A 25921-nucleotide genomic window follows, 5' to 3' on the forward strand; every position below is an offset into this window, starting at 1 on the left:
AAACCAACTATGTAAATAATAGAAATACCAGTAAAATTGATTTTCAGAACTGATCCCAGGAGATCTGCAGCATGTGAGTAGTTTCACCTCTTGATGAGTTAATTCACTAGAAAATCCCACTCATGTTCTCTGATATTATTTCTCCATGTTAAGTGCAGTCACAAATCTTTTGGGCCGTCATGCTGGTTTTGCTCGTGCCTGACAAAAATCAGCCAGACTTGGTCTACTCTGCATCGAGTGTACCGCCCAAAATTGTCGAGTCTGGAAAGTGTATGCACTGCAATAATATTTGCATCCAAGATATTCAGGTTTCCTTCAGCAAGATAATCTTAAAAAAATGAACACCACTTCTATGATTTTCAAATCATAAATGCAATTGTTAGAAGTGCAAAGCGTATTTTTTACTATACACAAACTGCAACATGGATGCAACTGCGGTGTCTTACATCTGTAATCTACTGAATCTATCGTTTCATGTAGTTTCTTTTTAGCAACCACCACTTCTAAGACAACACTTTGAAATTAACAATTGCAGTATTTGCTGATGTTTAATTTGGAAAAAACAAAACAAAACACCAAAATATTCTCATGCCAGTGTGAAATGACCTTCAGGCATTTAATCAAAACCCGATAAAAAAACCCCTGTTGACAGTTTGACAAGTGAACCAGACGCTCAACAATTCTTCTACTGTGGGACTCGTCCTATGTTTCACCGCTTCCAGTTTCCTTTTATGTGACGCACAGCAACACCAGAGCTAGCAAGCTTGTTGCAAAAAACACACTGAAAATGACACGTTTTCATAAAAACAAGGATCATGCAATGTGTGACTGTTAAACAGGGATGTTCTCGCATGTTTGCCCAAAAGTTATGGAAAAAGTTTGCTATGCGAAGCAGGAGGTCCCATGTCACCCCCCCCCCCCCCCTCCCCCGGCATTATTTTGCAAGGGCATGCCTGAGCTCAGCGCTGCCCACTGTGTGATACCAAAATCTTACTTATCTGTGTATTTGAGGAAAGAACATAAAGAGGTGAGGACACACTCCAAGGAGTAAAGTTTATCATACCAAGGGAACAAAAGCAACATCCCCCAGCTCTGCATTCATCCACCCTTTCTTTCCAATCCTCTGCTTGAAATCTTGAGGTTGTACACACAATCACATCCTTCACTTCTCTTCCTCTGTTGGTGTGCTATTGTCGTGTGTGCTTCTTTGTGTAGCCCCTGTGCTTTACAGTCCACTTCCACTGCAGCAGGCAAAGAGGCATTGCTGCTGCTCGAGCATTGGAGTAATGGGCTGGAAAATGAGCCCCATTTTTGGTTGAGGGCGAAATTAATGCCATTTATTACTAAGTAGGAGCTGCTGCTCCAACAGTGAGGAAGAAAAGAGAATTTGGGGATGGGGGAAAAAAAAGATGGCAGGTCTCTACTCCCAGAACAGATTACGAGTCTCCTCAATATAGTCCTCTTTTATTTTCATCCACATTATATTTTACTGAGGAGTTTTACAGTAGGATTCCTATGCTTTTAAGGAGAAAACAATCAAATATGAGATGCATGTCTCTCCTGTGATTATAGGCAAATGGATCAATACGTCTAAGAAGGTCGCAGTAGCACAAGAACAAACATAAACCAAACCTGAAGGTCTTTTATTAGTGGGAGAATGGAAACTCATGTAGTGGACGATGAATCTTTGACTGACTTTACACACAAATGAGTTTTATTTGAATGAAACACTAATGGACTTTAGCTAGGAAATGAAAAAAAAAGTCCATTTGCTTAATGTATCGCCCTGTCTCATTTCTTGCTTTAAAACGACGTCTCTAAACTCTTCATGGTCCTACAAACAACAGTGGTAATTATCTTAGGGGGGCAGCATGGCTAAGAGGTCGTCAGCATGGTCGTCTAGCAACCGAAAGGTGGCTGGTTCGATCCCCACTTCTCCCGGTGACCATGTTGAAGTATCCTCGAATAAGATACTGAGCCCTTAAAGAGTCACTGATTGCCGTGATGGGTGGTGACATGGTTGGTGACCTTTTATGTAGGCACTTTCAGTGGGACTCGTATTTCACTTGAGGGTGGCAGGCCACAAATGCTCTCATTTTACGGCAAAGCAGTAAGAGAATGGGTTATACCAAGAGGTGTTTCCGACGTTCTGTCCAAGCCAGTATTTTCATTAGCACAATTAAATGCAGCCTCCAAAATGACCATGAAAATAAATCCCTGCAACAGGATGATCTCATAGCAACCCAAATGTGGGAGTATATATGGGGCATGTTAACAATGCTGGGAAGTAGAATAATATTTGGACATAACGTCTGTCTAACTTAGAAAAAGAATTTCATCTGGACAGTAACACAGTGACTTCGCATTGTATTTATCACCATGTGAAAGTGAAAAATAACGTTGGGTGAGACAGATGCAAGGTGATTCTCCGTTTTGTCTGTGGCTGCATTTCCTCTTCTTTCCAGCATACTGTATTCCACCTAAATCTGACCTGATGCTGACTTTCAGTTTCAGATATCAGCCACGCGACACTCTTCCTTGTTTTCTTCACAACCTTTCGATAAAAAAGTAGCTTTTAGAAACACTACTGTTGTGGTTTGACTTAAAATCTAGAACCATTCTTAATGTGGGACTTGGGGTGAAATGCTCTTATCCCATGTTGGACAGTTCAACCAACAAATGAGAGACATAGATGGATGGCAACAATCCGACTATTGTCCATCTAAATAAGACGATATTTGGGTCAAGGTGTTTACATCACTTTCTTATAGAAAGTTCCATTCATGTTCCTGCACCTGCTATCATCCTGTTGTCAGATGAAAGAGTTTAAGACGCTCGCCCACATGAGTTTCCTTCCCGAATTTGATGTGAAACCATCTCTGTCACATTGGAAATTTTTGTTAGTGTTTTCTTGCTAATAAAACAGGAAATTGTGCTTAGATCTGAGTATAACACTCTCTGGAAGCTGGACCGCACATACGAATGCAGTTTTTCTACGTTATGTCTTGTAAAAGGTAAAACTTAACAGCGTTTTACGTCTACAACGCACCTCAATAAAACAAATAAGATAAGAGTACATTGGTCCTATGACCTTATTCAGGTTAGCATTCATTCCAGAAACTTGCACTTTGTGTTGTTTCTTGCCTTTAATTTGTCACGCATCTTTATATGTATCCTACACCCGTTTTCTCCATTTTTAATCTGTGGAGTTTGTTGAGGGACCACTGCAACAATTTAGTACTGTTCTAGGACTTCAGCAGCAGGACTGGCAAGAGACAGATTAAAAAGTGAATGATCACCATGGAAGCAGCAGACTCTGTAAAAATATGTGATCTCCAAAGCCTCGCCAATAGAACCCTGATGATTGTTTGGGTTAATGTTCAGACTTGTGAAAGCTCCCTCTAGAGTTCCTGTTGTTTTAGGCTCACTGTTAATCCCCATGATGAGTAAACTTAAAATTGGAAGCGTGCCCCTTTGGTTGCTTAAAAAATGTTTAGTTTAATTGTGCACAACGTCGACAGACAATAAAGTTGATTAATAAAGTTGGAAAATAACTTAAAGGTAATTAAGTCAGAAGTCACACATCATCTAGTATAAATATCTGGCAGCCTGCAAAATAATTAAAGTAAGCTGTAAATCAAATATGCAAATTAATAATTTCCTAAGTACAGGGAGTATGAAATTGCCATCTGGTGCCTTGCTTTTAAATTCCTAAACTCAGTATATTCCTGATGATTTGAGGTTTTTTTCCATGGCAGGTGGCCAAAGACTCTTGCTGGCATCTTGGCATTCCTGCCCTGCGCTCCTGCCACCTTTGGCTCCGCTCCTCACCCCTCGGGCAGCTCTCCTCAGCCCTCTGGCCAGAGGGAGAAGAAGGCATGGCGCCGCTGCGACCGGGCGGGGCGGTGGGATGAAGAGGACTACACTCAGTGCCCGTATGCGAGTGAACTGACCCGTGTATTGCACGAGCTCACCCAGGTATCAGTGGACACTTTTATATACTCTCGTGATCAGCACTGCCAATGGATCAACTCTAATTGACCCTTTAGTGGGAAAGTCCATTATGATGCTCAACATGTTGTCTTTTTACGCATTTAATTTTCCCACCACTCAGAAGTGAACATCTCCCATCATTCAGCTGTAGCCTGTAGGCATCTGCAGATCAGCATGCAGATCATGCATGCTTTCCCTTTTACATACGTCATATAATCTGACTGATGACAGGCTGGTTCCACTCCACTTGTGGGATTACAAATCCAAGATCAAGTGTTACAGTGCTTTATGATATGTTGTCAGAGGTCTTTCATGCCAGTTGTTTCATGTTTTGTCTCTGCTGAACTGTGATGGCGGTCCGTGTGATCATCATCTCCTCGTAATGCAAAATGTGTCCCTTTTTACTGCAGATAACCATTAACGCCACCAATGCTCAGCCTTTAGGCCAGCAGTTAGTGGCCTTCACCAGCAGGGCGGCTCACTTCACCGATGTCATGGATGTCATCTATGTCACGCACCTGGTGGAGAGGCTGACCAGGCTGGTTGAGAAGCGCAGAGATGTAAGTGTGAACGCAGACTTCCCTACTCTCCTTATTGCAGTCTTTCTGTTGTCATCATGTGTTAGACTGCTGGTCCAGATCAAATTACTCTCTCCTCAGATGATACAATTATGAATCACTTACAATGGAAGCTACTGCCTCAATTCTATTTATCTGGAGCTCTCTGAAAGCAATGACTTGCCTTAAGAAATGAAGTTTCTCAGGAATTAGCTCATGTTGAGGCAACAATAGCCCTTCACAAGCTGTGATTGATCAAACAGGAAAGGACATTGAGCGAGAGACAGCGAGGACTGCCTAAAAAAGACCCAGCTGGTTTTCAGCCCTCAGTCCTTCCATCAGGCAGCCTAACTTCTCACCTCACACGCTTCCCTTTTGCCCATGGCGCCGTCGGGCCTGACTGACAATTACGCTTATGAAGATGCATCTCTTTTTGGGTTAGCCATGTTTTACCTTAAGTGAACTGATCTCTTGCCTGTGGCCTGAGGCAGCTGGAGGACTTTACATCATGCTGAAGGTCAGGTTGTGAGAGAGGAGGGGTGCTGAGCTTAGCTCTCGCGTGTCCAATTACCCGGCATAGGTCACAAGGGAGACGATATTATTAGGAGATACTTGAAGTTTTATCACCCCTAAGACGCTGCTGATGAGGCCACCCTCATTCATCCAATAAAGAATAGTCAAATGAAGTAACAATGAAAAGTACAGTAAGTAAATAGCAAGCTGCTTTCCCAAGGCAGCAATTACACCCCATTGCAAGAGCTAATCTAAATTAAATCTCCCTATAATGAATGAAGCCACCATTGCCTCCCTCACAATTCTGACTTGAGATTATAAATGTGCCTGTTGTTGTAGACATGATTGATGTGTATGATGTCTTTGTGTGTGTGTGTGTGTGTGTGTGTGTGTGTGTGTGTGTGTGTGTGTGTGTGTGTGTGTGTATGAGGACAGGGGCTTTGTGCATGCAGTTTGTGTCATTTTGCACATGCTCCTTGTGTCTTTCTGCAGCTGGGGGACTATATATCTGACATAGCCAGTAACATGATGTTGGTGGAGGAGCATATCCTGTGGATGGCCCAGAACGAGGCCAGAGCGTGCACTCGCATCGTCCAGTGTGTGGAGCGCATCGCTGACCTGGCCCTGACTGGAGACAATCAGGTCATCTCTAAGGTAGGACAACACAAAGAGACAGTGACCACACTCAGCCAGGGCAAAGGTTGATTAGCCGACTAAATGCCCCTAAGCTTTGTTGCAGCTCAGAATAATGAGAAGTTAATGTGGCTCCAGTAGATAGCTGGAATAAAGTAAGAGGAAGATAAATTGCTTCCTCTCTTTGTTTCATCTCAAATTCATCTATTTCCCCCCTCTGCTTTCACTTGGGATAAAAGTATCTGCTTAATGGCTAATATAAAAACCTCCGCACCTCCTCCCTCAACCAACCATTATTCTTGCTTTTCCTCCAGTTTGCCTGATGTCCACCTCTCTCTTCAGGTGTCCGCTAACATAGCTCTGGAGGGCTTTCTGATCCGGCCATCCAACTTTCTCGGCTTGTCCTGCACGGCACTCCAGCAGCCCCCACTGTCGGCCACCTCGGCCCTCCCTTACAGCCCCTCCCACAGTGACAAGGACACGGGCAGAGAGCGTGATGGCATGTTGGAATCGTTACTCAACTTCAAATGCCAAACTGTCAACAGCAGCAGCTCACCAGCCGGCCAGCTCAGCAAGGTAAGGTGAATAAATGGTGTGAAACTTTGTCAAATATGCTATTCTGCTCTTTTTGCTCATCTCTGTTCGCAAAATTCACCGAATCCTGCCTGAGGTCAGGAAACTGTTCTGTTAGTGTTTCTCCTTCTCGTTCCCTGTGGGGTTTTTTAAGGCTACATATTTTTGTATTTTTTGACACTGTTCAGTTGGAGGTGTGAAAGAAGAGGGGACAGAATATGTTGTACAGTAGCTTGTGGGCACAATATAATGCATTCTCCAGCAGCGGCAGCAAGCAACACCTCCCCTCAAGTTTGTCAGGGTTGGAAATGAACTTTTTTGTCCAACTGCCACTCTGCCTGCTGGACTCCAGTTTCTTAGCTTCTGTCTTTATTTTTACCCGTCACTTTCTTATTCAAGTGGTGAAGTGTAACTGTAAGCAACACGCTCTACAATCAATATTCAGTCAGGATTATTTAGTTCAATATGCTGTTGTTGTTGTTTTTTTCCATATGGTCAATATTTAAACACTTCTAACATGCTGGAGGGGAATTGTACACGGAAGACACAGTTCGGTTCACACCAGTGTTTGGACATCACGGTTCAGCACAACAGAAAACAAACATCCCATCCCATCCCTCCATCCCTCCATCCATCCATCCATCCATCCATCCATCGTTTATCCTGTTAAGGGTCAAAGGGGGGCTGGAGCCTATTCCAGCAGCTTTCGGGTGAGAGGTGGGGTTCACCCTGGACAGGTCACTAGTCCATCACAGGGCCTTCACAGTCACACCTACGGTTAATTTAGAGTATCAATCAGTCTCGTCCCCTCTTGATGTCTTTGGACTGTGGGAGGAAGCTGGAGTACCAGTAGAGAACCCACACAGGCACAGGGAGAACATGCCAGAAAACAAACAAACAAACAAACAAATCAAATAAATGCATTAGACTGTGTCCAACCGCCAACCCCCCCACCCCTAAGGTCATTGGTACATCCTAATGTAAACAAACAACCCTGTGTTTCCCATACATTGATTTATTCCTGGTAACCCACCACAATATGAACACTGGCCACCAATGATTGATTTCCTATTGTTTTTACAATTTGAAATGATATTATTGTAGAGCTACATGCAGCGCATTGATTTGCTCTGACTCTCTCACTGGCTCATTAACAACAGACCCAACTGTAATTAGGCCACTAGTATGCAGAGGACAGTGTCTGCAAGCAGAACAACCTTGTGTTACCAGAGCTTCATGTGCAAAAACGTGCTCCACACAGGTCATGCTCACATACGTGAGAAGACACGAAGTGAATTAAAGGAGGTGATTTTTTTCTTATAAACCATTAGATGATGTTTATGCTGAAGTTGCCTAGTTATTCTGCTATATACACAGTATATCCTCATTAACTGCCCCTGTTGATCAGATTTGGGAGTCAATCTGCAGGTATGTTGAGCAGATACCCCCACCACCAGTGCTGGGTAGTGTTGGGCATCACCTACAGAGAAATGTAACATGTTACTGCAAAGACCTTTGCATCCCTCACGCATCTTCAGCTGGCACATAACTTTTGCCTGCAGCAGATGCAAGATGCCCTTTAACAGCTGTGTATGATAGAAGTAAACATACCAGAGACTCTAGAGTTGATCATGGGAGAATCTTCGCTGTAACCAGCTACAAGCTTCTCCTCAGAGTAGGGCTGCAACGATTAGTCGACGTTGTCGACAAAAATCGATAATCGAAATAGTCGACAATGGAATTCATCGTCGACTATTGTTGCCAGACGCGTTTGTCCAACAGAGTAAGGCATCTCACTTGATTATAATCTCTGCCAAGAGTCGCGCATGCGCAATAGCGTCTCTGTCTCTGAGCGGGAACATATAGCGTCTCTGTCTCTGAGCGGGAACATACAGGAACGCGGTGTCAACATCAGGTACGCGCACCAAAACTTCTAAAGTTTGGGAGCATTTTAGCCTGGATACGGCGAATAAAAAGACCTTGGTGTCATGGCGGTGATGCACGGACATTTCAAGAAGCCCGTCGGGCAGTTGAACGAAACGGAGTCTGACTCGCCTCGGTGAGATTCAAGTAACATTCAAGCCAATACGGTTTTTATGACACACATTGTACATTTTATAAGCGTATTTTCGCTATAAAAGAGAGCTTGAGCGTTATGCCAGACTGTGCCTGACAAATGTATTTTAAATTAAATGCATGCAGTCCGAACACTGTGCCTAATTGGTTTTAGATAGGATATTTTTATTTAAGTTTTTGTATGAATCTGCAGTATGTTCAATAAAAGATGTATTTTTCATTGTACCCATCTTTCTAGTGTTTATTATCATTTGCCACATAATTAAATCAACTTCATGCTAAATTTAAGAAAAAATTAATAATTATCCGATTAGTCGACTAATCGTTTCAATAGTCGGTGGCTAGTCGACTACTGAAATAGTCGTTTGTTGCAGCCCTACCTCAGAGTGACACTTGTCACTGACCTGCAACTGACTTCTGTACAGGTACGACGGACAAGTATGAGCAAAGCATTTCCAAAAATAGTGCATTACTTATGTAAAAAGTAACTAAATAATGGATTACAATGAAAAAAGGGATTGGAATCCTTTAATCTGACCACAGTGCAAAATCCGGTGGTGCAGTGGTCAGCACTGTCGCCTCACAGCAAGAAGGTTCCAGGTTCAAGCCCCGGCTCGGGCACGGGATCTTTCTGTGTTGAGTCTGCATGTTCTCCCTGTTCTTGTGTGGGTACTCTGGCTTCCTCCCACAGTCCAAAGACATGAAGAGGGGACGAGGCTGATTGATTCTCTAAATTGACTGTAAGTGTGACTGTGAATGGTTGTCTGTCTATATGTGTTGGCCCTGCGATGGATTGGTGACCCGTACAGGATGAACCCTGTCTCACGCCCGAAAGCTGCTGGGATAGGCTCCAGCCCCCACAACCTTTAATAGGATAAGCAGAAGAAAATGGATGGATGGGACAACGCAAAGTCAACCACAGTCCTAGCAAGATGACACCCTGTTGGGTTGTTTGCATGTCATAAATCAGCTGCTGATGGGGCGGGCCTACACATTGGACAGTAATTTGGGAGTCAGTGAATATAGGCTACTCCCCTGTGATGGATACACCGGCCTTGTGTACCTGTCGCTTTAAATCAGCTGGAGCCTCATCATTGCGGGGATTGTATGACAAATACCACATCAAGAGATGCAAGGTTCTGTGCATATGCAGACGGCAGGCAAAACATTCACCTCCCATGGCAGTGACGTGGCATCATTCTGCAACATTCTCACCCTCCAGCGATTCAGTTTGCTGATGAATTTGTCAGTGTGCATGTGAGGGGACAGTGTCTGTGCATGTCAGTGTGTATCAGGACAGAGAATGCGTGTGTTCCTTTCTGCTGTGCGCATTCTCTCGCTTATCATCTTCTCAGCTGAGATGATGTCAAGTCTCGGTGGGTTTGTCAGCAATTACAGCACTTAGCAACATTATACCTTGTGGCTGTGTGTGTGTGTTTGCGTGTGCGCGTGAGTGCATGTGAATTGTATGTATGTGTTTTTGGAGCCTTAGCTAAGACAGAACAATGGTACCGTTCCACAGATTCTATTTTTTTCCTCAAAATCTCTTAATGATGTCCACATGGACTTGGAAGAAGCAGTAATGCTGCTAGATTTAAGTTGTTAGGGAGGACCACAAGTTCTGTTTCTTCATAAGTTCTATGTCTTCGTGTCTTTTAGCAGCATTGATGACAGATTTGAGCATACAAGTCAAGATCAGTGGAACTGGTTGGTGTCTGTCTCACTTAGAAAACAACAACAACAAAAAAGTACAGGCATGGGCTCAGGGGAGTCTCGCTGTGCTGCAACCAACCTGTTATCTACATGGAGTCCTGCTTGAAGCTCATTAGCTTTTGCTTTATTGCCTCAGATAACATTCTTGCCTAGTTAGAGAAATTTTCACTTGAGCAAACACGTCTTCACCTCAGTTCACAACGCCTGAGGCAAAGTTATGCCCGTATCACTTAATTCACCTCCGTTGAGTTTGACTTTGCATGCATTGACACTGCAGGTAATTGCATTTTCACCGACTCACATCCCCAGGTGTGTCTGAAGTGAAACAAATGCATGTGCACTTGCAATTCTTGCAGCAAAGAAAGCAAATGGACTGTATGAGTGTTTTTGTCTGATTTATATCTGAAAAACTGAAGAAGTGTGGTGTGTAATTGCCTCTTCAAATAATCACTCATATCATGACTTCATTACCTTGATCAGTGGTGTACGGCAGCAAGGACTGTTCTGCATAAATGACTAAACTAAGACTGTGCTGGAGATTATGACGGACTTGCTGGTGTGCTGGCAGGAAGGAATCATAATAATAGTAGGGCTGAACTAGTGGCTGTGGCCATACTGTATCTCCATTAAGTTAATATCCATTTAACAAGCCACGTTGACTAAGATCATTACATAAATGAAGTGGCCGATTTACAGCAGTTGTCTGGGGGAGTGCTTGTAGGTGGAGAGCACTGTACACACATTCATCGTCAGCCAGGGCTGCTTTTCTCACATTAACACGGTTTTACATTGTCAGAACAGCCACACATTTAATGTGTAAGTTCAAATCAAGTTATATCACAAGAAACATGCTTGAAAGGAGTATTGGTAGGAATATTTTTGCTGCTATTACTCAGCATTCTCGCAGCCAGTTCTGTGCTTGCTGTTAAATACTTGATATATTTGGGTAATTTTAGGAGTGAAATAGTCTCTTTTAAGGTCAGTTTGGGGATGTGTAATACTATTTCCACCTCATTTAGCATTTCAAATGAATACAGCTTCTCCTCCCTGGGCAATTCACACTCTCACACGTATGAGCTGCCCAGTTTCCATAGCTCCTGCTGGCCAGGAACAGTCGTGGGGTGAGGAGCATCACTCTGTTGGAGAGCACTTAACGAATAATTGTTGAGGGAAATGGAAGTGACTTCAGAAGCTTATAAAAGAGCGCTAATCTATTCCAGCTATCATCACCCATGAAACAACATGCTTTATGTGTCTGTTCCTCTTTACCTTTCACAGGGCTTATGGGAAAGGCCTCCCCAATTACTGATAATCTGGGGGAGTCTCACCGGGTCAATAACCTAGCAGGCATTTGTTCTCACACACACACACACACACACACACAAAAAATTATATCCTCTCTCACACAACAGAAAAGTGTGGTTGTGGTGCACGATGTGAGGCATGTTTACTATTAAGATTTGATTATTTTAACTGTGCTTGGAAGTGTTTTGAAGTTAGTAAAAAGCCTTTTGATGCAGAGGTGGGCTGAAGAGTTGTGGCCTGATGGCTCTGTGACCATAAATCAGTGGAGTGGATAATTTGTCGATCCTTCTGTTTTACTCAGCCTCTTTAGTGCTGCTGCAGGACCCCCGGCCTGCCAATATGTTGCTGCTGCAGGTTTACTGGCTGGTTTGAGATGCACTAATAAAGTTTTCATGAAGTGGTTCTGTAAGTTACTAGTAAGGTCCATGTCCACGTGACCTCTTGTCATGTCAAATCTGCTGTTTTGGTGTTTCATTTGAGGATAAAGTATTTTCCAAGTTTTTTGTGTGTATTTGGTTTTACAGCTAAGCGCTGTGACCCTCTATCAAAACGAAACTAGTGTCTTGTGCGTGTTCCACCTGCTCCTTCTCTGCCTCTGCTTGGCTCTGACCCCGACCCATCTCACACTGCAAGCCTAAAGGCATCAAATATTAGCCAATGAGAGGCAGAGTAAGGCAGTAGGCAGGCCCTTGGGGATGCAGACCCAGGAAGCTATCACCTTTTCCTCCAGGGTTGAAAAAAGTATCTTATGTATATTAAAATATGTTGCCTAACTTGCTAACAGTTTGATCTCAGATTATGATGGAGAAGAGAGACGCAATGTGTTTCTGCCGAGCTCCAGAGCTTGCCGTTACGCACTTGTGGCTGCACCACAGAGCTAAATGACTGATAAATGTAATCGTCTGAAGTTCACACAAGAGGTTTATGTCACTTCCCAGATGTATAAGAAAATAAACGCACGCATTTTCTTCCTTTAAGTATTTAACAGGATGCGGTATTTTTCTGTGACAGCAAGCATTAATGGCGAGCGACACCCTGTATGCTGCTCAAATGGCGCTGAGTTCAAACATAGAAAATCACTTCCAAAACATTGATTTTAACTGTTGGAGGAATCACCGTGTTGTTTCAGATGAGCTGTCTGGTGCATGTGAATGCAGAGAGAGAGAGAGAGAGAGAGAGAGAGAGTAGAGCTGAAAGAGGTGTTCAAAAAAAAAGAGAAGAAGAACCATGTTTAATATGTTCAATATAGGTTTTTGCCATAATGGAGCACCCATGTGGTAGCGGGTGGGCTTTATAGCAGTTAGAGTCAGGGACGGGACCCCCCCATGTCACTGTGACTGGATGGCTTTGATGAGCATTCTGACATAAACTCAAGTGTGAATTGCTGACTCAAGTGTGCCGCCACCCAAGAACATGCAATCAACTCCAGACAAGCATATTCTGAACAACTACTGCGCTTGTGCTTTGATATAAAATGAACAATCACATTTGAATTTCATTATATCATGTTTAGAAAGGAGCCTGGAGACGTTTGACGATCCCCGGCACCTTTGAAAGGTAGCGTCGCTGCTGTGACACCTGCAGTGTCTCAGCACAACGCAACACAACACAGATCAGGAGGTTTTGTTTGAACAGCGGAGAGCGGCACAGTTTCATTTTAATTTGACGCCAAATCAGAATTCCGGGTTTGACTGCTGACTGTACTTTATTGTGTGTTTAAATACTTAAAACATCAATTGTGTTTCTCAGACAATAAGTCGTTCATCCAGCTGAGACGAAACACAAAAGTGCGGTCTCACAATAGCTGCTAAAAGTCAGAGAAAATGCGCAACACAACACAGTGAGAGGGAGAGGAAATTAGCCAGTGTTTGATATGGGGCGGGGACGGAGTGGTGTGAAGTGTCAGCAGGAGTCAGATGCAAGAAATATAAGGGGCAGCCATCCTGAATGAAGAACCTGTGTGAGAATCTATTCTTCCACCAAGAGGCAGGGGGATGTTTGTGTTCAGTGTGAACTTGTAAGACGTATTCATTTTGTATATCAGGAGCACATAAATAATTCACACACACACACACACTCCCACTCTCCGATGGCTCATCAGTCAGCCTGCACAATGCTCACTTTAAGAATGCAAAAATACAAACAAACAAGGAAAGGACTAGATGAATTTTCTAGATGAATGTCTGTTGGAGAATTTAAAACCACACATTTAATTTTAGTTGTTTTCTAGTGGTATTTTGTTAATTATTTTTGCAATATTTGATGACAAAACAGCTCAAAATCATTTCATTCATTCTAATGTGGGGTAAAATCATATTTTGCTCTGCATGCAAAATTGGCAAGAAGCAGTGCTATGATTACTGTGTGCTGACAGTAGAAAGGAAGTTGCCAACCAGGCCCAGACAGCTGTAGTAATTGTTACTCAGGCATAATGTGAATTTATAATAAGAATGACGGTGAATAAAAGAGATAGGGAGGGAGAGAGAGAGAGGCTGTTGCATCACGCAAGGTACCACCAGGTCAATGAGTGATAAAAATATACATGCTAATGTTTTAATGTTGCCGATGCATCATCACTGTCATCATCGTCCCCTGACAGACAGGATTTGCATCAAAATTCACACCCCTTCCTCTTGGTTGGCTTGCTGGCAAAGCCCTCTCCACAAGGTGCAGCCCGACTCAAACCAAACAGCACAACCTGGGCTTAGTCGCTTGTCTGTGCAGTGAAGTGTTGACAAGGAAAAATAATTTCTTCATCCCAGTTGGATGAGCACAAGCAGCTCTGCGTACATATTACTCGTGTCAAACTAACTGATGAACTTATTATTGCATAACACTCATCACAAGAAAGAGCAGAAACAGTTTGGTAGCGATGCTGGTCACATATCTTTGCAACTAAGTACAGTAAACAGATCAAGACAGAGAAAAGGTCTTCAGAATAATGTGCTCACTTGTGATGATTAATCTGGTGTAAAATGTGACAAATTCCTGCATTTTACTGAAGGCTTTTGCTCTGTTCTTAACCATTTGTTTTAAAAAGAAACACAACTAGAATCCGCATCTAAGTTAATCACTAAAAAGCACTAGAATTGACCAGAAATTAGAAAATAGAATTTTAATACAGTGATATAATCAGTTGTAGAATTTATTTTACAATACTGGAAAAAAGCTATTAAAAGAACACCCAGCTGTATCCCCCTGCAGTGTTTGATGAAACATGTGACAATCGACATTGGCAAATGACAACACTCTAAAAAATGTGTATGACAGTCACATGACATCAGTACAGTCGCATGTAGTCCTTCAAGTGTGTTTGCCAGGGACAATGGTGTTCCGTGGTCAGGTGGCGTGGCTCAGGGGTAGAGTGGCTGTCTAGCAACCAAAGGGTTGCTGGTTCGATCCTCGACCCCGGTGACCATGTCGGAGTGTCCTTGAGCAAGATACTGAACCCATAATTGCTCCTGATGAGTAGGTTGGCGCCTTGCATGGCAGCCTCCACTATCAGTGTGTGTGTGTGTGTGTGAATGGGTGAATGAGATGACACTGTAAAGCGCTTTGAGTGCCGCTAAGGTAGAAAAGCGCTATATAAAATTGAGTCCATTTACTTTTACCCTTGTGAGGTGGAGCATGTTTTTCTCGAAAGCATTGAGGAATAGTCAAGTGGTGGCAATGTCTATTTTTGAATTTCCATTATCAATGCTATTATTTCCATTATCAATGCTATTATTGATTAACATTCCAGTCCAAGGGCACCCTGATTGGCTGAGAGACTTGCTCTCACTCTAGCAGACGCTCCGTACAGTTTAGAGCCATGTTAGGCTCAACTGGACTAAGACACACAGCATATGGCCCTGCTGAGCTGACACCTTGCCAAAAAGAAGTGGTGTCATAAAACACACAGCCCTACGACACCAGAGGCATATTTACTGCTCCCTGCTGTAAATGTATTCACAGATTGTTGATTCCACACATTTCATTAGACATTTGATGAAGAAGAAGGGCAAAGAAAAATGACCTTTTACCTGTATCATATCACTCAGTTTCTGCTTGTCTTACGTTCACAATATTCAGTAGTTCATTTCAGACAAATTAGAGCACAGCAGAGTACCAGTTGTACGCCAAAATAGACCTGGATGTCCTTGACCAGACAGGAACTGATCGTGTCCAGGACAAATAAGGGAATTACATTTTTTTTTTTTTTAAATTTAAGAAGTGAGTTTGAAGAAAAGTCCAGTGAATGGGATGATTTCATTTTGATAATGACATTAGTTCGATGCAAACAGTACCTGACTAAAATGCTAGCAGGGTGCAAGGAGTTTTATAGCACAGGTCAGGGGAAGTTTGAGCAGGAGGCATAATTGCGTTCCTAACAGCTTGAACTTTATTAGAGAAAAATGATAAAAGCTCTTCACCTTTATTAACTGAGGGCTCAATAAAAAGTGTAGAAAGGTTTGTGGTGTAGCGATAAAATCAGAAAAATAATTAATATGTCCAATTTTAACTGCCAACTTAAAACTTTACTTGTGATTTGTCAGCGAGTGGAAAGTTTTGTCGCACTCCATTTGCCTTCAGCTGAGGTCAGTTCTCTTTGTTTAATGGTTTTTCATTATTAAAAACAGAACACAGATGGAAATTTAGGCTGTTAAAGCATTATGGAAGCAATATTTCACTAAATATTTACAAGACCAATTTGAAACGGCTGTGGAATTCACTGTGGAGCAGAGATGACCGTGTTACGTGGATTGGTGTATTCATGTCATGGCATTTCTGCAATATTTGCTGAGAAAAACTCAGTGGCACGACAAAGAAAGGCAACGTTTAAGTATGCTTTAAACCTTAAATGTCAGTATAAAAATCTTTGCTGGTGCTGAGATCTTTTACTCTACATATGAAAGGTTTTACCCGGCGCCTGATGAAATGCCTTAGGATTATTAGGATTCATCATTTTAGCAGCATGGATATCTGTTTGACAGCGATCTTTAAAAATGAAAAAGGTCAATGGTGGAATCATAGTTCAGCTGTGGAACAATCAACCTTGGAGCCACTTCCCTGACACACTTTTAGTGGAAGGTCGGTGACAGGTGTACTGCAAAGCTTGTTTTTTGTTTGCTATGAATGAATTTGAATAAACTAAGTGTGCAAAGATTTGCACCCTTTCACACTACACCGAAAATGTGGATGACCAAGGGTGTTCGGGCAGTCTGAAAGGATCGGCTCTGCATTTTGACCCGCGTCCACCGAACCTCCAAGCGACCCGGTTGTTTAGTGGCTCTCCTCGGCTTGGCTCTGCTCTGCTCGGCTGCGGTGTGAAAAACGCAACCCGTGTTGTCTCAGGTTTCCCGCGATATGACCCGTTGACGTACATCTACCTTCCTGTCATATTCTGATTTTGTCACTGTGCCAGCTGTCAGGCTGTCATTGTGGAAGCTTTGGGAAAAAATTAATAAATAAAAAAAATTGGGCTGGGCTGCATTGCGAGAGCTGCTCACTCATCTCACTCGCAGAGTTTGTATGCTTTGCAAAAGAGAAAAAAATTGCAATGCACGCAATGACAAAGCTGCCGTTTGACTCGATGATGTCCATGCTGCCGTTTGTTTGCCTCGCAGTGTTCCAGCGCACTTTTTTGTGTAATGATGATGTTGTCAGCATGATGACATATGAGAGAGAAAAACACAGGCACGCAGTCCTTACAGTAGGAGCTCAGACCCGCGTCTGCTGGAAGCTCAAATGCGCCCTAACGCTGAGCAAACGCGGGTACAAAAACCTACTTTGACCCGCATGTTTCAGTGTGAAAGGGGTATTAGTTTATTCAGATTCATGTGCATGATTTGCACACTTATCTCAAGCCTGAATATCAACCAGTTTGCAAGTTTTATCATCAAACAAATGAAAAGAATAATTCTGTCAGATTCATACCTTGTTAAATGTATATCATCTTTATTGTAATAAGAGGACACTACGGATGGAGGATATAAACACTCATTATGTGCCCTGTATTCTTTTGTATTGATTATATTCTCCACTGGCTCTGATGTCTTCTTCCAGCTCAGCTGTTGGCAATAAATTGAAGGATTTGGTCTTTTGGTGACTGAGGGTCACAAAAATGTCAACATCATGAGGGCCTCATCATCCCCTCTCTTCTGCCCCTCATCTCAGAGAAGGTTTGGCCCCTTCAGGTACCTAAACTATGAAAGTGCTTATAGTCGCAGATAACACCCATGTGTACTTGAGCTGAAGGAGGTCAGCTGAGGTGACGTGTCCAGTGCTGCACCTCTGACTGTTGTCTCTATGGTTTCCAGCCTGTCAAGGTTCCCCGCCGTAAAAGCAAAGCAGGTTTTTTTTTTTCCTCTCTTTTTTAATGAAACAATTATTAAATGGTGAGAAATATTCAACCCATGATGATCCTTCATTACTTAGTAAACCCACATTAAAAGCTAAATATGTGGGTAACCATAATACAATTCATAAAAAAAAAAAACTGTTCAGTTTCAAACTGCGCATCAAACATGTTTGATGGGTTTGATAAATGTGTCCAAGTCAACTAGCTGAGAAAAGAGATGACTTTTAAATAACCATGTTAGCTGGAGAGAGGCAATGAGTCTGCACATTTGAGAGACAGCAGGGGAAATTACAGCCTACACGTGATTAAAACTGCACATACAGATGTGGAGAAGTCAGAGAGAGGAAGAGAAAGCTGATGTGCTTGTCTTTCAGAGTGAAATGTATTTAGATTCTGGAATTTGATGTGCTTCACTTGTTTCTAAGCTTTGAAATGCACTTACACCTGTTTAACTAGACATTGTCTACCAAAGCAGCTGGCAGGAGATCTGAGGATCACATTTACGACCCAACACAAGATTAAAAAAGTATTCCGTCGGTGAATGTAAAACTAATTTATTTAATTTGACTTGAATTACATAATGCATTTAGTGGCTAAACTACAATATTTGTAGCTAGTTCTTGTCTCATTGTTTGCTCCACCATCCATCCAGAGTGAGAAGCGATGCATCTTTCCCTGGATTATCTCAACAACCATCGATTTACCTCTTGTGCGCATTGCTGGTTCCCCAAGATATTCGTCAACCACCATCACAGTATACTCACATGCACCTCGGTTCCACAATATTCCTGTTGAGTGACTGAAAACTTCGTACATGGCAATGTCTGTGTCACGATCCCTGTCTCGTGCTTCCTGTTTTATTTTGTAGTCATGGTCTTCCTGACCTCCCTCCTGTGATTACTTCATGTGTCTCACCTGGTTGATTGCACCACCTGTGCCCCTTTTACCTCCTTGGATTTAACCTCAACGTTTTCTCCTGTTCGGTGTTGGGTCATTGTTACTTTTTGCCGTCTTGTGTTATGTTCACGGTCTGGTCTCAAGTTCGCGGTCTCAAGTCTCTGGTCCCTGGTCTCTGGTCTCAAGTCAAGTCTCCAGCCTCACGTCAAATCTCCAAGTTTCCCCATCTCAATAAACCTCTTTTGTGCACCCTCCAACTGCCTGCATTTGGGCCTCCCTCTTACACCGCCACACACCCTGACAGAATGACCCAACCTAAACGGACCCAGCGGACAGTTTCCCGCCCACGTATGATGACTCTCTTTGAATACTTTGCCTATAAGGCAAGGCTCACAATAGTGAGAGTCATGGCAAGTGGAGGACTTTACGGGCACCTGGCTAGCCTTGGGGGGGTCCTCGCTCGGTGCAACGAGCCCTGGGGTCAGCTCGGCCCCCATCTGGGAGTCCCAGGAATTCCCGGCCTAAGGGCAAAAAGAGAGCTGGCAGCCAGGTCCAGCCCTCACCCCAAGCCCAGCAGCTGCTACACCTTCCCCGCCGCCAAGGGTCCTGGCTGGCGCTACTCCTGTTCCGCCTCCGAGGGTTCTGGCGGGTGCTACTCCTGCTCCGAGGGTCAGAGTGGACGCCGCTCCGAGGGTTCGAGTGGACGCCTCTCCTGTTCCCGCTCGAGGGTCAGAGTGGATGCCTTTCCTGCTCCTACTCCAAGGGTCTGAGCGGACACCACTCTTGCTCCTGCTACGAGGATCCAAGCGGACATCTCTCTTGCTCTGGCGGCTCTTCACGGCACCCCGGGCCGCCCTCAGATACTCTTTGCCTTGTGGCGTGGCCCCCTGGGTCCCTCCTGATTCTCCGTAGTCTGCGCGGCCCCAAGGCCGCCCTCCTGACTCTTTGTGGTCTGCGCGGCCTCCCAGCCGCCCCCCTGACTTTCCATGGTCTGCGTGGCCCCCTGGCCATCCCCCCCTGACACTGTGTTATGGTTCAGCCCATGGGTGTGGCGAGTGAGTAGTTTTTTGTTGTTTCATGCACTGGTGTTTTCTTGCCCTTTCCCACCTCCTGGCCTCCCTCCACCCACCCTGGTATTGTTTTTTGGTTTTTGGGCTGTCTGGGAGTCAGCCCTTGGAGGGGTACTGTCACGATCCCTGTCTCGTGCTTCCTTTTTTATTTTGTAGTCATGTCCTGTCTTCCTGACCTCCCTTCTGTGATTACCTCATGTGTTTCACCTGGTTGATTGCACCACCTATGCCCCGTTTACCTTCTTGGATTTAACCTCAGTGTTTTCCCCTGTTCGCTGTTGGGTCATTGTTACTTTATGCCGTCTTGTGTTATGTTCACGGTCTGGTCTCAAGTTCTCAGTCTCAAATCTCTGGTCCCTGGTCTCTGGTCTCAAGTCAAGTCTCCAGCCTCACGTCAAATCTCCAAGTTTCCCTGTCTCAAGTTTCCCCATCTCAATAAACCTCTTTTGTGCACCCTCCAACTGTCTGCATTTGGGTATCCCTCACCCACCGCCACAAACCCTGACAGTCTGTAGGTTGGCGGTGGAGTGGGTGGGACAAGATATCTTCTGGAGGACAGTGATTGGCCCTTTCCAGTTATGTCTGGTTTTCATTCACATCACAGCCGTCCCAGCATATTCCCTGTCATGCTGCTACGTCTTGAAGTGGGAAATTACCAGTGCAGATTTCCTTGGAAGTCATTCCTCCTCTGATTCCCACACCTGGCCTGTTCCTGGGAAAATGCAGCAACATTTCTAGGAAGGACTGCATGCGAATGAGGCCAATGAGGTACGCCTGAGAAATCTGAACAGTTTTCTTGCTATAACCGTGATTATCAATCAGATGTTTTTGAACACCAGACCCTGCATCAGTCATAACTTGAAGAATCTGTAACTGACGCTTACATACGCATCCACATGTTTTGGACTTGTTTATCTGCTTCATATAAAACATTTTTGAAATGAGCTTTTGAAAAATGCCATTTTCAGCATCTTTTGAGCATCTTGCCTGATCACTACATGTCTGCTGGCTGACCTTTACTTGGCATCACACTGTTTAATACCACTGTGTCACTTTGTTTGGAACAGATTTGCAACTAATTATCCCTAAATTACACAAACATATGGCATCTTATTCCTATTTCCCAAGTCGGCAGGCATTATCCTTGAAGAGAGTTGCGGAGTGTATGGTTCATTGAGGAGGAGAGTTTGGAACAATATTCACCACTTTAGATCTCCCTCTTCTTTGCCATTGACAGGTAATTAGTGGAGGCCTTAAGGCTGCACGGGTGGAGTATTCCCACCTCTTCTTCTCCTCAGATAGCCTCTCACTGCTCCACACAACTCCACTGCTTTTTAATTGTGCGGCGTGGGTGTGTGTTTGTGTATGTTTTTTATTTGTTTTTGATTTCGGGTGAAGTATGTGGATATGTTTCTGGGTTTTTTTTGGTGTTTGAAAATGTGTGTTTGTGTGTGAGTCCGCTGCCCTCCAGGTTAAGACTGTATCTGGGGACGCTGTTGCAGCAGAGTGGAGCCGGCGGCTGTCACACAGTAAAGGAATCCTCCGCGTCAGCACAGGCATCTGAGACGACCAAATATGACCCAGTTCTAGCAATTCAGTAAACATGGCGCTTTACGACTGTGAATGTTTAATATCTTGATAATTTGCTTCTAATTGGAGGATGTTGGGGACATATTCTGTATAGTCCTCTACTAAGCAACAGAGAATTAGCACTTGACGCCAACATGAAATCTTCATTAGCCTGTTGACCAGTCTCTGTGTGTAGAGAGGCCACAGATAGAGGATATCCTCCCTCTGTGTTTGACATACAAACAACTGGAGGTTAATTGCGTGGGTGTTGAACTGCAGGCAAGTGTCAAAGCCAAATGGCAACGGGCATTAACATTGGATGGGTATTAAGATTTTATTAGATCGTGTTATGCGTCTTAATGAAAAGTGGGTGTGTTGTTCATGTGTGCCAACATTAGAGGGTATGTGGGTGTATTCATCTTAGAACATACCGAGGTGAGGAAATCTGCATGCTAGTATAATCATGCATTCAGCCTGGCGGACTGGTCTGCTGCCAGACCTTTTTGTGTGTGTGTGTGTGTGTGTGTGTGTGTGTGTGTGTGTGTGTGTGTGTGTGTGTGTGTGTGTGTGAGAAGCTGAACATCCATGACGATGAATTATCCTCCAGAGTGTGAAGACATTCAGAAAATCTGACTCCATCCCGGAGGAACAGAGTCTTTTTTTTCTCTCTTCCGCTGCCCTGTTAAACAAACGTGCCTGTGATGCAGCAGTAAGAGGCCTTGAATGCTAAAAGCATCATAAGAGAGGCAGGCGGAGAGGAAGGGGGAGGAAGAAGAGGAGGGCAGGAGACAAAAAGAGAACTGGGGCAGAAAAAGAGCGAGAGGAGATGTGATACAGTGAAATGTGACAAATGAAGGGCAGGTGGACATACAGGAGGGAGAGAGTGGGAGACTGACAGCGAATGAGAGCAGAAGAATGAGAAAGAAAAGTAGTCCTATCACTGACAAGAGATCAGCAGGCTTTGGGGACAGCTGTCCATTTCTCCTGAATGACACGCTGAGATCTATTTCCCTCTGAAGAGGGGCAGAGGAGTTCACCTCTGTTCCGGGTAGGTTGTCCTCAAATGAACCATTTGTCCCGTCGACTGGAGGAGCAGATATGCTTTTCAGATTTTTACCAGAGCCCAGTGAGCACCCACCCATCTAGTAATGCACAGGAGAGACAACACCAACACACAAATTGAAAAGTATTAGCGTTAATTAATGGCCCCAACCCAAATTATGACCCCCAAATCACCAAATATATGCTTCATTTCATACTTTAGTGACTGCAGTATCAGAACTGTCAGGAACTGGTTTTGTCATTTGTCGAACACACTTGGAAATGTCCCCATGTCTCGCTATAAATAGACAGATTTGTTGCTAAAACCGGCAGATGAAGGTTTCCTGATGTCTCAATCCTGCTGGCTAACAATTACCGTCAAAATGAATATAGATCTTTCCCGAACTATATATAGTATGAATGAGAACAGCCTGCAGGAGGGCCGACTCTGACTGAGAGCTCTCTGTGGTGCTGCTGATCCTGCTGCTGCGAAGGTCTCTGTCCCCGCCCACAGGTGTGGCTTGGGGAGGCTTAAAGGATTTTTTTTTTAAGGAAATTCACAAACTATCAATCATTTTTAGTGCCAGAAAAGCAAAATAGATCCTATTTTCTCCTCTTTGTGTACTTTACGCGCCGGACCCTCCCTCAGGTGACTGATTGCTTGTTAGCTTCACTGAAAAAATTAACGAAAGATATTCCATGCTCCAGTCAACTATTTCAACATAGCTGGGTCAACCGACTTTATCAAGTTTCTGGATCAACGTTCGCATTTATAAACAATAATTGGCAGCACAATGCGAAACTTGTCAAGTGTGAGTTGACGCCGCTCGAGGCCAGACCGGGTACATTGCGTGCGTCTCAATCAACAAACTGCTGGGGCTTTCTGACACATGGAGTTCTTCTTCCTGAAAAGTTAAATCTAGCATCTCAGTGGTGTGTATCTTTGTTTCAGACTTTGCCACAATAATGTTAATTTTTCTGCCTCATCTGTTAACGATTGAATATTGTATGCTACAGTGCCAATACCTGATTCGCAGCAAACTTTCATGCTAATTGGGAAATGGTGGGAATGACCCTGGCTGCAGTGAGTGGTGAGTGATGGGCCCTGACTTGAGGGTACCAGACCCGGATGCTGCACCATGTCTTTCTGCCATTGTTCAAATTTGCCACACCTGCACGTTGACGTGGCTTCCGGAGCTGACAACAGCCTTTAGTCTCATGGTTTATACGGTGCGGACCTGCACCATGTGATGGAGAGGAGAGTAAGGGGTTCCGGTCTTTGTCTAAAATCTTAATGCTACTCATATATTGAAAGTTAACGCTGTGATTACAAACATAGCCGGCTGAATGGTTGCTACTAAATTTGAAGCAAATATCAATGTCAGTAATATTTCACTAAATGTTGTAATTGTTGGTTGTGTTTTGTGCTCTGAGAGAATTCCCAGACACTCACAGCCACTTGCACTGCATCTTAAATGCCTTTGTTGTACCATTGGTGTTGAGCAGCAGTAATTTATGAAGTCTGATGTGGGTACAGCTCTCTTGTTCAACAGAACACAGATCCAGGTGATTCACAGACCAGAGGAGTCAACATGGGTATCCTCACTGTTATCCAGGGTGATAATGCACCTACCGTGCAACCCACAGGCAGCAGCGATGTGTTGGAAGAGGCCGTTGTTCTCACAGATCTCCCCCCAACCTCCTCGCTGTGTTTTACGGCCTGCTTGATGCCCTGAACATGGAGTTCCCAAAAGAAAATCAGGCAACAGTTGAAACTATACAGCACATTTTCATAGAATTTACCAGAAGTTGCTCACAGCGCATGAGCAGCTTAAAAACCAAGCTCTTACTTTAAGTGAAAAGCTGGTCTTCACATTGTTTTCTTATGGTGACTGACGTGACATTTAAATGACATTTTTGCAAATGATGCTCAAGAAAACTGCCAGGGACACACTCAATTCTCCTGCAAGCAGGAGCCATGGTTCTCGCTGGAACTACATTTATTTTGATCAGAATTTTGTCCGACTGACTGGCTTGACATATTTGCTTGCGGCTCACAGGAAAAAAAAAAAAAAAAAAAGACCAGATACTGAAATGATTGGTATAGAGGTGAAAGCTAAGGTTGAGTGCAGATGGCCTGAACTGTGAGTTGGGTTAACTAGGCCCTGAATTTTAACTGGCTGTGCTTCCCAGTGCTTCATGGGGCTTATACAGGATGTTATAGAGAACAGTACTTGATTTTGATTCACGTATATTGATTGTAAGTGTATAATAAAAGTGTAAAACTGCTAGTAGGCAACAGTTGAGAGTTAGATTCTGAGTGGACTGTTTGATCTACTCAGAGTATTCATCCTGAAAAGTTTTCAAATCCAAGCATCTTAAAGTTGTTCAGGTAAAACAAAGAAAAACATATTGCGGCATGGCTATTTTACAGTACGCCAATTTTTACTTTTACACAAAAGCCCTTATTCAGATTAGTCATAAAAGTGAACCAAATTTTTTTCAAAATTAGAAATGTAAAAAGAAAAGTATGCGTCAAGCATAAAATGTGAAAATGTCCGAACACTTTTGCAAAACTTGACTCATCGGTTTGTACCGAGTGCTCTTTGTTGTATGTCAGTGTGGTTTGTATTCATAAAATCTTTAGGTGGTGCAACTACAATTATTTTGAATTCTTAGCAAGCAAAACCTGAAAAATGGATGTCATAAATATTATGGACCAATTGTCAGAGCAAAATAAAATTAGTTGGCCCTCATTTTATTGTTTGGAATTCCTAAACATCACCTACAATCCTCACTCTGGATGTCTAAAACATTTTGGCTCAAAACTCCAGTGTATTTTTTGCAAGCATTGTGTTGAATCTTCGAGGATACTCCAGCGCTGCATCTTTTTCCTCGCTCTGAAGTCATGAGTTCATGCATTTACTCATCTCTTACTGATAAATGTGATACATGAAGCCGAGATCTAATTTTCTCCGTGGTGGGCCACACTCCTCTCAGGCAGACTGCACCATATTTGCATCCAGATCCACCCTGACAGCAAATGTAGAAACGGGCAGCTACGGCCTGCCCACCGCATTAAAAAAATAATCCTTTGGAAAAATAGGTCATTTTCAATTATAGTTTATTTCTGCATCTTAACAGCGTCTTCTGAAATCGTGTCAAAGGGAGGAGGATTATTTTTATTTTTTTTAAGTTTCCCTCACCTGCCGCCAAACTGTAAACCTGCACCGTTCACTTCAGCCAACTGTTGGACATGGAAACAGAAATATTAAGCTTCAAAAATACCTTTTTAAAACCTTTGAACTGACAGAGAAACCATATTAAAGCACTGATTTCAGAAGTTAAGGCAGATACCAGTGATAAAATACATGTGGGGCTTTTTTATGCAGCTGATAAACAGCCAAGAGACAGATCATTTTGAACTTGAACCCTACTGTAATCTTTCATCCTTGATGTCGGTCAGAACGCAATGATTTAAACCTCCAGGAAAATCACTATAATTAAAGTTTTATGTGTCAAATAGTTTATATTTCTTTGCTGACTTTTCAAATAACCAGTTAAATTAAACATACCCCCCACCCCATCATCTTTTTACATCCAGAATAACCTGACTGATAAAAATCCACAAATTACCATAA

General features: G+C 43.4%; 1 protein-coding gene across 2 annotated transcripts in view; it reads left to right on the plus strand.

Moving 5' to 3' along the window:
* The window catches only part of adgra1b (adhesion G protein-coupled receptor A1b), a 185236-nt gene that overhangs the window by 59464 nt on the left and 99851 nt on the right, over nt 1–25921 (plus strand). For both annotated transcript variants that reach the window (XM_086180610.1, XM_086180609.1), the window contains exons 9-12: nt 3759–3978; nt 4404–4553; nt 5556–5717; nt 6039–6272. In XM_086180610.1, the coding sequence (XP_086036736.1) occupies nt 3759–3978; nt 4404–4553; nt 5556–5717; nt 6039–6272 (766 nt within the window). The remainder of the gene's footprint in view (nt 1–3758; nt 3979–4403; nt 4554–5555; nt 5718–6038; nt 6273–25921) is intronic.

This window comes from Aulostomus chinensis, chromosome 16, assembly GCF_037954235.1.
Source record: "Aulostomus chinensis isolate RoL2024-O1b breed Wild chromosome 16, RoL_Achi_v1.0, whole genome shotgun sequence".
In the NCBI taxonomy this organism is placed as follows: domain Eukaryota; kingdom Metazoa; phylum Chordata; class Actinopteri; order Syngnathiformes; family Aulostomidae; genus Aulostomus; species Aulostomus chinensis.